General features: G+C 44.3%; 1 protein-coding gene across 1 annotated transcript in view; it reads left to right on the forward strand.

The window, feature by feature from the left end:
* The window catches only part of LOC127235349 (rho GTPase-activating protein 22-like), a 50,521-nt gene extending 40,029 nt beyond the window's left edge, over nt 1-10,492 (forward strand). Inside the window, exon 4 of the mRNA XM_051202597.1 lies at nt 10,358-10,492. Coding sequence (XP_051058554.1) covers nt 10,358-10,492 — 135 coding nt within the window. The remainder of the gene's footprint in view (nt 1-10,357) is intronic.
* The last annotated feature ends 2,267 nt before the right edge of the window (nt 10,493-12,759 follow it).

Consider the following 12,759-nt stretch of genomic DNA (forward strand, 5'->3'; position numbering starts at 1 on the left):
AGGGGACATAATGGGGGTTGGGGGGAGGACAAGGGAGAATGTGGGAACTAGGATTGACATGTAAAACAAGCTTGTTTCAAATTTAAATTTAAAATACTATGAAAGAAAAAAAAAACATGGAGAAGACAAGTGGTTATGCCTGTATAGACATAATCATGAATGAAAACATGTTTGTTTTCATTCTCCAAACAATATTATATGACATCTGTTTACATATCATTTTCACTGTGTTGGGTTTTATTAGGAATCTAGAGACAGTTTAGTATGTATTGGAAGACATGCATATGTCTTACAAATCCTAAAATATAAACATTCATTCACAGTGTGTCCATGGGGCTACTCAAGCTCCATTCCTAAAGCCATTGATCCCATTCATGGGGGGCTCCACACTATCCATTAATCACTTTCCAGCGGCCCTCACCTCTTAGTTTTAATATTTGGGGTACTAGCTTCCAACATAGAAATTTTGGGGAAACTCAACACTCAAACATTTGCATGTGTTTATTATGCTATGAATTTCTTGTTAATACCCTTTGCCTATTTTTCTGTTTAGTTGTCTTTTAGGAATAAAGTTTATTTATGCCAACATTGCAAAATACTTTTATTTCAGTGTGATAGCATATAAAATTATTGAGATATTTTATATTCTTCATACTGCCTTTGAAATCTGTTTACTATGTATCTCAATTTATATACCAAATTTTTATCAAAACTACTTGATTTGAAGGGTGAGGGTGTGGCTCAGTAGCAGAATACTTACATAACATGCTGGAGACCCTGGTTTTAACCCCCAGAACCACAAAAAAAAATAGAAAAAGAAAAGAAAGAAAAAAGGAAAGAAAGGAAACTAACTACTTGAGATACTGTTAGATTTCATAAAATATATATATATATATATGAAATAGATTCACAGACCAGTGGTCCAAACAGATGCCTCCCCTCAAAGATGTCATAATCATCTGAACAAATGAATGTGTTCTATCCTGTGGAGGGGGGATTATGGATGTATTAATGCTGCAGTGACGTGCGCACGCGTGCGTGCGTGCGTGTGTGTGTGTGTGTGTGTGTGTGTGTGTGTGTGTGTGTGTGTGTTCCTTTGTCACTCTCCACCTGCTCTGCCGAGGCAAGTTCTTTCTGAACCTGGGGCTCATGCTTCAAGCAGGCTGGAAGCCAGCAAGCCCCTGTGACCCTTTCTCTGTCCCACCTCGGGGCTAATGTTAAAGGCATTTGACAGGGAACCTGACATGTCATTTGTCATGTGGGTGCTAGGGACCAAACTCTGGTACTCTGATTGTGGAATAAGCACTCCTAACCACTGAGCAATCCATCCCTATTTTTAAATTTTTACTTAATTAACAAACATGGTGTGTGTGTGTGTGTGTGTGTGTGTGTGTGTGTGTGTGTGTGTGTGTGTGTGTGTTGTGGAGGAGCACTGTGAAGGACAGAGATCAACTTTACATGAATTCTGGGAATCAAACTTGCCAGCAGAGTTTCACAGAAAGTGTCATGGTCTTGGCCCAATGTTGAATTTCATACAGTCTTCTAAGTGTGTAAACACACTCTGGCTTGGTGTCCGACTTTGTTCATTCACAATACTAAAAGATCTATTTGTGGGGCTGGAGAGATGGCTCAAGTTTGCTTACCTTCTGTAACTCTAGCTCCAGGTACACCTAATACCTGACCTCCATGAGCATTTGCATTTGCACACATGTTTGTGCTCATGCATGTGTGTATGTGCACATATACACACACGTACACACACATACACACACACTAATGAAATAAATCAATAAAGCATGCAGTACACTCACAAACAAGCACAAATTGTATTAAATAATTCAAACCAAAAAAGAGGCACCTGTCTTCAACCAGTTTTAAAAATAATTTCACAAAGGGGATAAAAAGAAATACAAGATTAGGCCTTTCACACAGTAAAGGTATCTCCACATTTACTTTGTTTGTTATGATTGAATCTTTTTCTTTTTTTTTTTTTTTTAACCCAACTGTTAGATTGTGGATGAGGCAGGTAGCTCAACAGGACACTGAAGCAGATTACTGAGGACTAGGCAGTTTAGTTATTAACCCATGGACACACAGACTGAGAAGTACTTGGGAGGCAGAGGCAGGCAGACATCTGTGAGATCCAGGCCATTGAGGCTACATAGTGAGACCTGTCTTTAAGAAAACAAAACTGTTCAAATATGGATTGAGCTATTTACTGTCTATTCTGTTTCATTGATGAATTTGATGTCAACGTATCATTTTGGTCATTAATTATACTTTTACAATAAGTCTCATTATGAAGTAATAGTTCCAGATCTCCAATTTTGCTGCTCGGTTTCAAAGTTGTCTAGCTATTCTAGGTTCTTTGTGGTTTTCTGTGAAATTTGGAATTACTTGATCGATCTCTACAAAAGTGCCTACTGAAATTTTGACTAGGACTTCACTGAATATCTAGATCCTCTTGGATGGTAGTGGCACCTTGGCAACAGCAAAGTTTCCACAATGGACATAATATACGTCCCATCTGTATAGCCTGTCTTTTATTTCTCCAGGCAACAGTTTATGATTTTCAGTGCACAGATCATAAATGTCTTTTATCATAATCATTCCTAAATATTTTAGATTTCTTATGCTGTTTCAGTTTTTCCAGATTCCAATTATTTGTTGCTACTGTATAGAAAATCAATACTGTAGATTTGGATTTACCTTGTATCTTGCAGCTTTGAGGAACCTATTTGTTCTCGTAGCTTTTGTGAGATTTTTACATGTAGACAGTTATGCTGCCTTTGAATACAATCTTACAACTTCCCCTCCAGTATGGGTGATTTTTCTGCCTTTCTTGTGCTTTACTATACCATGCAAGCCTCCAGCTCAATGACTGGTAGGCATGTTAAGAGAAAACATAACTTCTTGATGCACTGCCCAGGTTGACTTCAACCTGGAGATATTCCCACCCTAGCAAACCATGTTCGTGGTGGCACATGCTATTCCTGAAACATGAGAAGTCTATGTACTTTCTACACCTAGGGTCACCGTCTTCAGTTTATTTTTTAGTAACTTGTGTGTGTATATCTGTGTGTACACAGATACACACATGTATTCATGTGTGTGCATGTATGTGGCAGAGGCCAGGGGTTGACAACCTTGGTTTTTGACACAGAGTCTCTCTCCCTAAACCTGAACTTGGTGATTCAGATAGACTGGCTGTCCATCAAGCCCCAGGGATCTTGCTCTCTCTATCGATCATGGCACTAGGATTGCAGACACATATGATCATGCTTGGTTTTCCTATATGGGTTCTGGAGTATCAAACTCTGGGCTTCATGCTTGTGCGGAAAGCACTTTACCAGACAAAACATCCCTCTAGCTCATTGTCATTATTGTAACATTTCATTGTAGAGGTCTCTCTTCTCTTGGTTAAGTTTACTTACAGGTATTTATATTTTTTATTACAGGATCTCATGTATGAACACCCTAATTTTTATTTATTTAGTTAGTTATTTTGGTTTTGTGTTTTGGTTTCTTGTGGCTTGGGTTTTTTGTTTTGTTTTGTTGTTGTTGTTGTTGTTGGTTGGTTGGTTTGGTTTTGTTTTGTTTGGTTTTTTGAGACAGGGCTTCTCTGTAAACCTGTCCTGAACTCACTCTGTAAACCAGGCTAGCCTCAAACTGACATCGATCCGAGTGCTGGGATTAAAGGCATGTGCTACCAACACCCAATGAGACAGAGTTTCTCTGTGTAGCCTTGGCTAACCTGGAACTCTCTATAGACCAGGCTGGCCTCTGCCTCCTGAGTGCGGGGATTAAAGGCATGAGCTACCACTACCTAGCTCTTGATCTTACATTTTTAAGCTATGGTTGAATTGTATAGTTTTATTTTAATTTCTTAGCAAATTTATTAGTTGTATTTTCTACATTTTGTATGTTAATTTTGTTTCCTGCACCTTTACTGAAAGTGTTTTTTTCAGATCTGTAAGTTTTCTGGAAACAGAGAACTGACTTTGACAAGTTATCTTCTGACCTCCCTACACAATAAATACATGTATAAAAATCAAGTAATAAAAGTTTTCTTGTGTAGCCTGTAGGATTTTTTAAGTACAGATTTGTGTCATTTGCAAATTGGGATAATTTAACTTCTTCCTTTCCTTTGGTAACCCTTTCTTTTTTTTATCTTATGGCTAAGATTTTGACACCAATATGGTAAGAGTCTAGAAACTGGTCACCCCTTTAGTTTTTATCCAATATTATTTTCCTGCCAACAGATTGTCTCTAGCAGTTCTTTTAGTTAAGCGTACTGGTGATGAATCCTTTCAATCTTTGTATATTTTTTAATTAATTCATTTTTATTTTATATGTGTTGTTTTGCCTGCCTGTGTATCTGTGTAAGGGTGTGGGATCCCTTGGAACTGAAGTTACAGACCATTGTGTGCTTAGGAATGAACCTGGGTCGTCTGGAAGAGCAGCTGGTGCTCTTAACCATTGAGCCTTCTCTCCAGCCCTGCATCTTTGTATATTTTTAAGGGTTTTATGTAACTTACACTTTTGAAGGTTATTTTCACTCAGTTCAGACGTTGCTTGTGTGGTTGTTGATTTAGTGTGTTTGTGCATGCTCCTCCTACCTCACAAATGTTGCTAGGCTGGCTTCTCGCTTGCGTTGATTCTGGTGAGAAGTCTGTTCCCATCCTCCTCTTTGTTCCTCTGACCATATTGTGTCATTATGTGCTGGCTGCTGTTAGGAGTCCCTCTTCAACAGTAGGTTTGAGCATTTTGATTCTGCTGTGGTTTCATGTACATTTTTACTTCAGCTTGTTTCCTGTACTTGGGAATTATTGGAGTTCGTGAATCTATGGGTTTGTTTTCGTCCATTTCTCCAAACATCTTTCAGTCTTCTCCCTTCTGTAAAGGTAATTACATACATGCTTGATTGTTCAAAATCATTCCACATCTCACTAATACTCTCTCTTACATGTTTTTTTTTTTTTTGTTGTTTAAAGACAGATCTCATGTAGCCCAGCTAACCTGGGTCAAGAGGGACCTTGAATTTCTAACGCTCTTGCCTCCACCTCCCAAGGGCTGTGATTACAGGCAACGACTATCACAGTTAGTATTAATAAGTAATACTAACTTAGTCTTGAGGATCAGACCGAGGGCCTCATGCATCTTAGGCAAGTGTTCTGCCAATTCAGCTAAATTCCCAGGCATTTAAACTGTTTTAAAACTTATCTTTTCTCTGGGTTCCTGATTTCAAGAACTCTAAGTATGTTTTCCTCTATAGAGTTGAATTATAGTTAATCCTGCCTGCTGCATTTGTCACTCACACCCTACTTTGTGCCTCGGGAGTCTGAGTCTGTTTTATAGCTTCCGTTGAGTGGTCTAGTGTGAAAATATATCTCTGGTCTTCTTCGGGCCGTCAAGTTTCTGTATCTAACTGTCTCCTTATAAAGCCTCGGGACTATTCAACTAGTGCACCTCCAAATTCCTGCCCCACAGAAGCTGTCTGACAAAATACCACTGTAGTTTTCAGCTCTAAGTTCTGGGCATATTGGGTAGCAGTAGATAATCAAATACACACCGAATTTGGTATAGTAGACTTTCAGAATTTCAAATATCACACCCTAAGTTACCCATTATGCGGTTTAGGCACATAAGATGGAATATGGGTAATCACCAAACCACTTTTCTTCAGCCTAAGGGGTTTCTGGGGTTTGCATTTATTATTATGTCGTATAGATGATGGATTTTTATTTTTGGGTGGCTTTACTTTTGTGTTTGCTTTTGGAACAGGGTCTCTCTGTGTATTGTGATTGTCCTGCAAATCACTATGTAGACCATAGTGCTGGCCTTGAACTACCAGAGATCTGCCTGCCTCTACCTCCCTGGTTCTGGGATTAAAGGCATACACCATCATGCTTGGGTAGATGATGGATTTTTAATTTGCTGTTGTTTTTGAAATATACTCTCTCCCAAAAGCTCCTCGACTGGGGTTGTGCTATACACTTCATAGAGCTCTGTTTTTTGTAGGCAGAACTTGTGGTCTGGGGTCCTGTGTGCTTTGGCAGGTCTCCCTGGAGGCTGGGGGAGCTAGGGGAGCTGGTGCAGGCCCTGTGGTGGAGACAGCAGCAGTCCTGGCTGTGGGAACCTGCTGGAGACAGACAGAATGCAGTGTTCTTAGTTCATGAGTCATCTGTACCAATAGACTATGGAAAGATGGAGCTAGAGATGAGCAAAGTCAGCTGCAGCTTCTAGGGATGAGCTCAGACCTGCAGGCTGAGCAAACCTACCAACAGCCAATGGCCGTGAGTTCAGACCCAGGGGAAGGAGGAAGTGCCTTGGAGCTTGTGTGTTCTGGCTGTGTGCCCATGGGCTTTCAACCAACAGTGCCACTGTAATGCAGGCTATGAGCTATGAGTCTGGCCCCTTCCAGAGCCAAAGTGCCCAAGCCCTGGCCCTACATTATTGGAAGAAAACCAGCTGGACCCTGTTAATGTTTATTTTGGATACTACCCTCAAGAAAAATCCCAGGACCTTTGTGGTTGTTGCATTGTCAAGAGGATGGAAGCAGATATCCATTGCCCCTATGACCTGCATGTGCAAGGCACAGGATTTCAAATGCAGCTCCACTCTCTGGGGTAGATTGTAGTGGGATATTCACTTTGTCGCCTTCTGTGGCACTGACCACACTGATTGGGGGTGGAGCCAGGGGCGGAAGTGACCTGAGAACTAAATCGGAGGAGGCGTGGGGGAATGCTCTCTTGAAAGCCGCAGGGGGACAGGAAGACTTCCGGAGGAATTCTTGTAAGCGATACCTGGTGTCAGAAGTGGGATACGAACCCATGCCTCCATTCGAGATCGTGGTTTAATAAGGATCAGGATAAACAATTAGGCCGAACGGATCCTCCTGTCCCCCTGCGGCTTGCAAGAGCGCATCCCCCCTCCCTCCCTCCCCCCCCGCCTCCTCTGACTTAGTTCCCCAGGTCACTTCCGCCCTGGCTCCAACCCCCCCCCCCTTGAGTGTGGTCAGTGCCACAGAAGACGACAAAGTGAATATCCCACTCCAGTAGATCACAAGCCATTGCCTTGTCACCATGGCCCCATGGAGTCCATGTTATTGTTCTACGGGTTAGCAAATTTAGGAGAGGACTAAACTCAAAGGAAAAGCACCAACCCTTGACTGACCTAGACCAGCTGCCCTCAAGGCATATTCCTGAAGCCACCAACATCAGAAAACTAGGCAGAAATAAAAATTCAGCTACTTTCTCCAGAACCATGGAATTCAGCTTTCCAGGGTGGAGTCCAGTACTCCTCTGAACAGACAGGCCCATGGTGAGCAATTCATTCATCCACAGTTAAATCAGCTGTAAGAAAAGCAAAGGTAAGGACTGGGCACACATCTGCATCTCTTTTCAACTGGCTTCCTTGACTGTGCCCTGTCCTCCGAGGTGACCATGTGGCAAACACTATAGTGAATCTCTTCCCAACTCCACACTCAGTGACATTGTGAACCTGGCCATGAAGGGAAAAGACCTGTGTTCTACAGAGAATGGCAAACGTGTAAACTGGGTGCTCTGTTTTCTTTACTGTCAAACAAGCCCATAACTCTGTGCTTCAGCAAGCTCTGGGGTCGCTTGGGAGGCAAGCCCAGGTTTACACTGGGATGTCTGGTAGACACCTTACAAGCACTTTCATTCCAGTACTAACACACATCACAATCCCAACCAGGAGAGCAGGCTTCTTGGGACCACCACACCCTGCTCCATCTAACCCCAAAATAAAAGCTTCACTCCCAACTTTTAGGAAGATTGGGGTATTGAGTGAAGCCACAGGTTGGTGCTAAGGTCCCTTGCAGTGATGGGGCCACTCAGGGATTCATTGGAGTACAAAGGGACTCCTGGATACCAGAGTCCCCTTCTGGGTCTCCCACAGTGGCTTAAGCTGAACTGGTGGAAAGCTGCTGTCTCAAAGGTGGGGTGCAGAGTGGGCAGGTGGGAACTCATATCCCAGCTGACCCTTGCTTGCAGCATAGATGTAAGCCTGCATTTTGCCTCTCTCACCTCAGTGCAAGGAGATAGCAAAGCAGCACCTGCCCCACAAATTCAGTCAAGTAGGTTTGAGAGCCAGGAACATTGTACCAGTTCCCACAACAGGAGCTATTTCTGCAGTTTCCTTTACCCTCAGTGGAAAGTAACATTAGTGAAGATATTGCTACTCCCATTGTGTGGATGATGGTTATTGAGGAACAGGGAAAATGCACAGCAAAGTACCCCATCAGAGTCAGTTACCAAAACAGCAAGCCCGGAGAGTCAGTGATGGACTTTGCACACGCCCTCTAATGAGCACGTTCCCGCATCCTGGGGCTGCTGTCCTAATTTATTCCCTGTAGCTCCACGTTCCTTAGCAAGAACACAACCAGTAATTCAGTTACAGCAATTGCCAGCTGGATCCCTGGCTTATTGCTATAATTTCCTAGAGCAAGCATCTGTGGGTACAGACCCCATTCTGCCTTGATGTTGCTTACACGAGAGCATTTCCTTATGTCCCCCAAGCACAGATGCCAGCAGACATAAGGCTCCCATTTCCCTTCTATGGTCAGGATCTGCCAGAAAAGGCCTGACTCAGCTGCAGGCTAATGCTTCATCTTTCTATCTACCCCACCCCTACCATCCCCACTAGCTTCCTTATCTGCACAACAGGACTACAGTCCCCCATGGGGATGTTGTGAGGACACACCAAAATGTTACTGGCCCAGGAGGAGAGTGTCTGCTCACAAGCATAGGGGTGGGGATGGGAAACAGTGACACAGACACTGGGCTTCTCAATGCAGATTTGTGGCTATACCCCCCACCTGTTCTGGAGCCCAGACATAATAGAGAGATTCGCTTAGCTAACACAAAGTTCTCACTCCTTGAGCTGTGGCACCTGGGAGACAGAGGCAGACATATCTCTATGAATTCAACGTGATCTAAATAGTGAGTTCCAGATCAGCCGGGGTTACATAGTGAGACCATGTCTCAAAATAAAGCACACACTGTGTGGCAGGACCTACGCTAAGGACATCCCAGGTACTAATTCATTTAAGCTCAGAACAGCCCTACAAGGAACTAGTAGGATTCCCAATGCACAGATACAGAAACCGAGGTTCAGAGAAGTGACACAATTTACCAGGTTTGAACCTGGAGAGCTGACTGCAGGAGTGGAGTCCTGCAGAGGATAGAGAGGATAGAAGCATATGTAGTCAAGACACATGGGGTCTAAATTAAGCAAAGCTGAGCGTGTGTGACATGAAGGAACTCCTCCAGAGAGAAAGAGGGCTCTTGCTAGCCTGTGGGTGCAAGAAGCAATACCTCATCTCTTTGGGGAGGACTTACCAAGAAGGAATCTGGCTTATGGAACTCTCCTGAGAAGTGAGGGTCAACGTCACGTTATATAACATACAGACTGAGCTTCAGAAAGGGCATCCAAGGGATCCTGGAGCCAATACACTGTGAATTCCAAGGGACGACCGTGCTTGCCTATGACACAAAGATGGCACCCTGTAGGCTGGTGACTTCGTGCATGTTGGTGACTCCTATTCTGTAGGCAAAGAAGTAAAACCTCAGGCTGAACATGCAGCTCAATGGGAGAGCATATGCCTAGAGTATGAGAGGTTTGATCCCAGGTTTGATCCACAACCCTGCAGTGGAAATCTCTTAATAATTGATTAAGCTGGGCATGGTGACACATGACTTATATCCCACTACTCCGGAGGCAGAAGCAGGCAGATCTCTGATTTTGAGGTCAGCCTGATTTACTTAGTGAGTTCTAGAACAGCCAAGGCTACACAGAAAAACCCTGTCTCATAAAAGCCAAAATAATTATGATTAATAATAATAGTAAATCAAATACACATATAAAACCAAGAAAAGAATGAATGAAATTTCATTCAGGCCATGGCAGATTGGATTCACATAGACGTGTGATGTTGTCTATTCCCGATGCCACCTCCAAGGCTCTTGAACACCAGCCTTCCTCTCTCTTACTCTCCACACCTGGGGCCCTACAGGAGGCAACAGTGAGCCTTGGGATAGGGAGGTGAGGGATGGAAGAGCCCCCAGCCCTGTCCTCCTGGCCACAGTCTTGGTTTGCCTTGTCTTGCACTGGGAAGTCATGGCCCACCCCTTGTTGGAAGAGCTTCTCCCATCCTCCAACTGTGTGTGCATATGGGGGGGGGTCCTCTGTGCCTGGTCCCATGCCCCAGAAAGGAGACACATACTCCTCCCTGGTACTCAGTCTGCCTTGCCCTGTCCTACACCACCCTCCACTCCAAGGAGCCCTTTCCCAGCCTTCACAGGTTTCTTATTTGTGTTTGTCTCTGTTTCAGGGATTTATTTCTCTACAAGGGACACAAGTGACCGAACTTCTTCCAGACCCTGAGGACCCGGGGAAGCACTTGTTTGAGATCACACCAGGTAGGCCCAGGGGTTGTTGTGCCACTGGGGTCCTGGTGGCCCCATAGAGGCATGACTATGCTCCTGCCCCCACAATCCTATTTCTTGCAGGACTGACACTGTCCCCAAGCTAAGACAGAAATTTGGGTCCAAGCTAGGAAAACTGGGGGGTAAGAAATAAGAAAATCCAATCTGTTGTTTGGATAATTAGTTGTTGGATAAGAGAAAATGACCCTTTGATGACAGCTCCTCATGTTATGGTGAACACCCCAGGCATAAATTATATTGTTGCTACTTCATAACTGTAATTTTGCTACTGTTACAAATCATAATGTGAATCGAATTATAACGTGAATATACGATATGTAGGATATCTGGTATGTGAATCCCAAAGGGTTGGGAACTGCTGTCTTGGGGGGAAGATGCAAACATACATATGGAAATAAATCACAGTCAATTGTTTGTCGGTTTGGAAGACCACCATAAGGCTTCTTGTGACTCCCAAAGCAGAATTCCAGTACACCAGGAGAGAAACAATTCCCCACAGACCCATTGTCCTGTTAGCAGTAACAGGACAGGCTCTCACAGTTTCAGGTTGTCCAGTGTGGTCCTTACTGAACTAAATATGTGTCTACCAGGTACCCACTGTCACAGCAAGGCCCTTTTTGCCAGTGTTTTTATTTCTCTTGACCTCCACCAGAATCAGAACCCAAATAGGTTATGGGCATTGTGTTTTAGAGGTGGTCCCCCCAAAGCATGAGGAAGGACACAGCGAAAGGGTTAGCCAGGCTGTGCTAGTGAATGAACCAATGTAATGACACCCAGCTGTCTCAAGGGGACCATCTGAGATGCTGCAGGATGGGCCTCAAAGGGGCCTTTCCCAGTTAATGGGTGGATGGAGGCATTCCCACCAACTACCACCAGTGAGCCATTGAGAGATACGCCCTGTGGGTTAACCCTGGCTTTTCTGGACTGTCTTATGTATGGACCAAATGTTTGTGGACAGAGGTCTTTGAAGACAATTGCAGATACTTGAAAGAGACTACTGGGGATTGCAGGGGTGGGGGAGCTGACAGGACACTTCTGGGAAGCACCGAGTTTTCCAGATTCCATGGGGGAGAATCTGTGAGCCAGTAAATTTACAATCACAGAGAAGTATAGTAGGAACCCTCAAACACCATGAGGAAATGACCTGGCTTTTGTTCTCCACCAAGGGGTAAGATGAGCCCAGGCTGAGAAATCTTCAGGACACCACCCTGGGGATTCTGGAAAAAAGAGGCAAAGTGAAAACACAATATATACTTCTCAGCTGGGTGTTGTAGCCCATGATGTTTTTAGTTTTTCAAGACAGAGATTCTCTGTGTAACTGCTCTGGCTGTCCTGGAACTCACTCTGTAGATCAGGCTGGCCTTGAACTCAGAGATCACCTGACTTTGGTTCTGCTGGAGTGCTGGGATTAAAGGTGTGCACCATCACCGCCCAACTGACTTGGACATGGACATTTGTGTGAGCCATTGTCCTATCACAATATTCAAAATGCCACTCTTAGGCATTTCTACAGATCCTGGAGAGCAGAAAGAACATCGGTGTGTGCCATGGCACACAGCCAGCTAATAGAGCTGCAGTTTTGCCTTACTTTGTTTTCTGTTGCTGCAACTAAATTCCACAGACTGGGAGACATATAAGGAACAAAAACTGAGCTGTCAAGATGGCTGAGTAGATGGAGGCTCTGTGTGAGGCCTGGTGGCTTGAGTCCCATCTTGAGATCTCATAAGGTGACAGGAGAGAATTGACCTCCTCACATATGCATGCCATGGCATGTTCATGCCTGAACTCACACACACATGTGTTCACAAGTGAGCATGAACGCACGCACACACACACACATTTTAACTTTAATAAAGATACATTCAGATCATGGTTCTGGGGACTAAGAGCTCACAGCTCAAGGGGTCCTCTCACACACAGGTTTGGAGGCTCGGTCTCGGGAAGGAAAGTTCGAGGACCCCCTTTTCCCAGAGCACCGGATTCCTTTGACTCTCAGAAATGCCCATATCCACTGTACTGCATTTGTCACACAGATCCTCCTGAGACCCCAGGTAGAAGCAGGGGTCACTGGGGACCCTGGGACACTGGGAAAGGCAGAAGTGGCGGCTGTGTGACAGCTCAGGTTCCCAGGAGTGTTCATCCATGTACAGAGAGAACTCAACACTAGTGCTGGTAGGGTCCCTGGGGTAGCTCACCTCCCCCACCCTCTCTCCAGGGGCTCTGCAATATTGGGACTTCCTACAACCTAGTCCCAAGGGACTCAGGAAGTTCTGGCTACAGCTGGAAA

Source organism: Phodopus roborovskii, unplaced genomic scaffold, assembly GCF_943737965.1.
Source record: "Phodopus roborovskii unplaced genomic scaffold, PHOROB, whole genome shotgun sequence".
Classification (NCBI taxonomy): domain Eukaryota; kingdom Metazoa; phylum Chordata; class Mammalia; order Rodentia; family Cricetidae; genus Phodopus; species Phodopus roborovskii.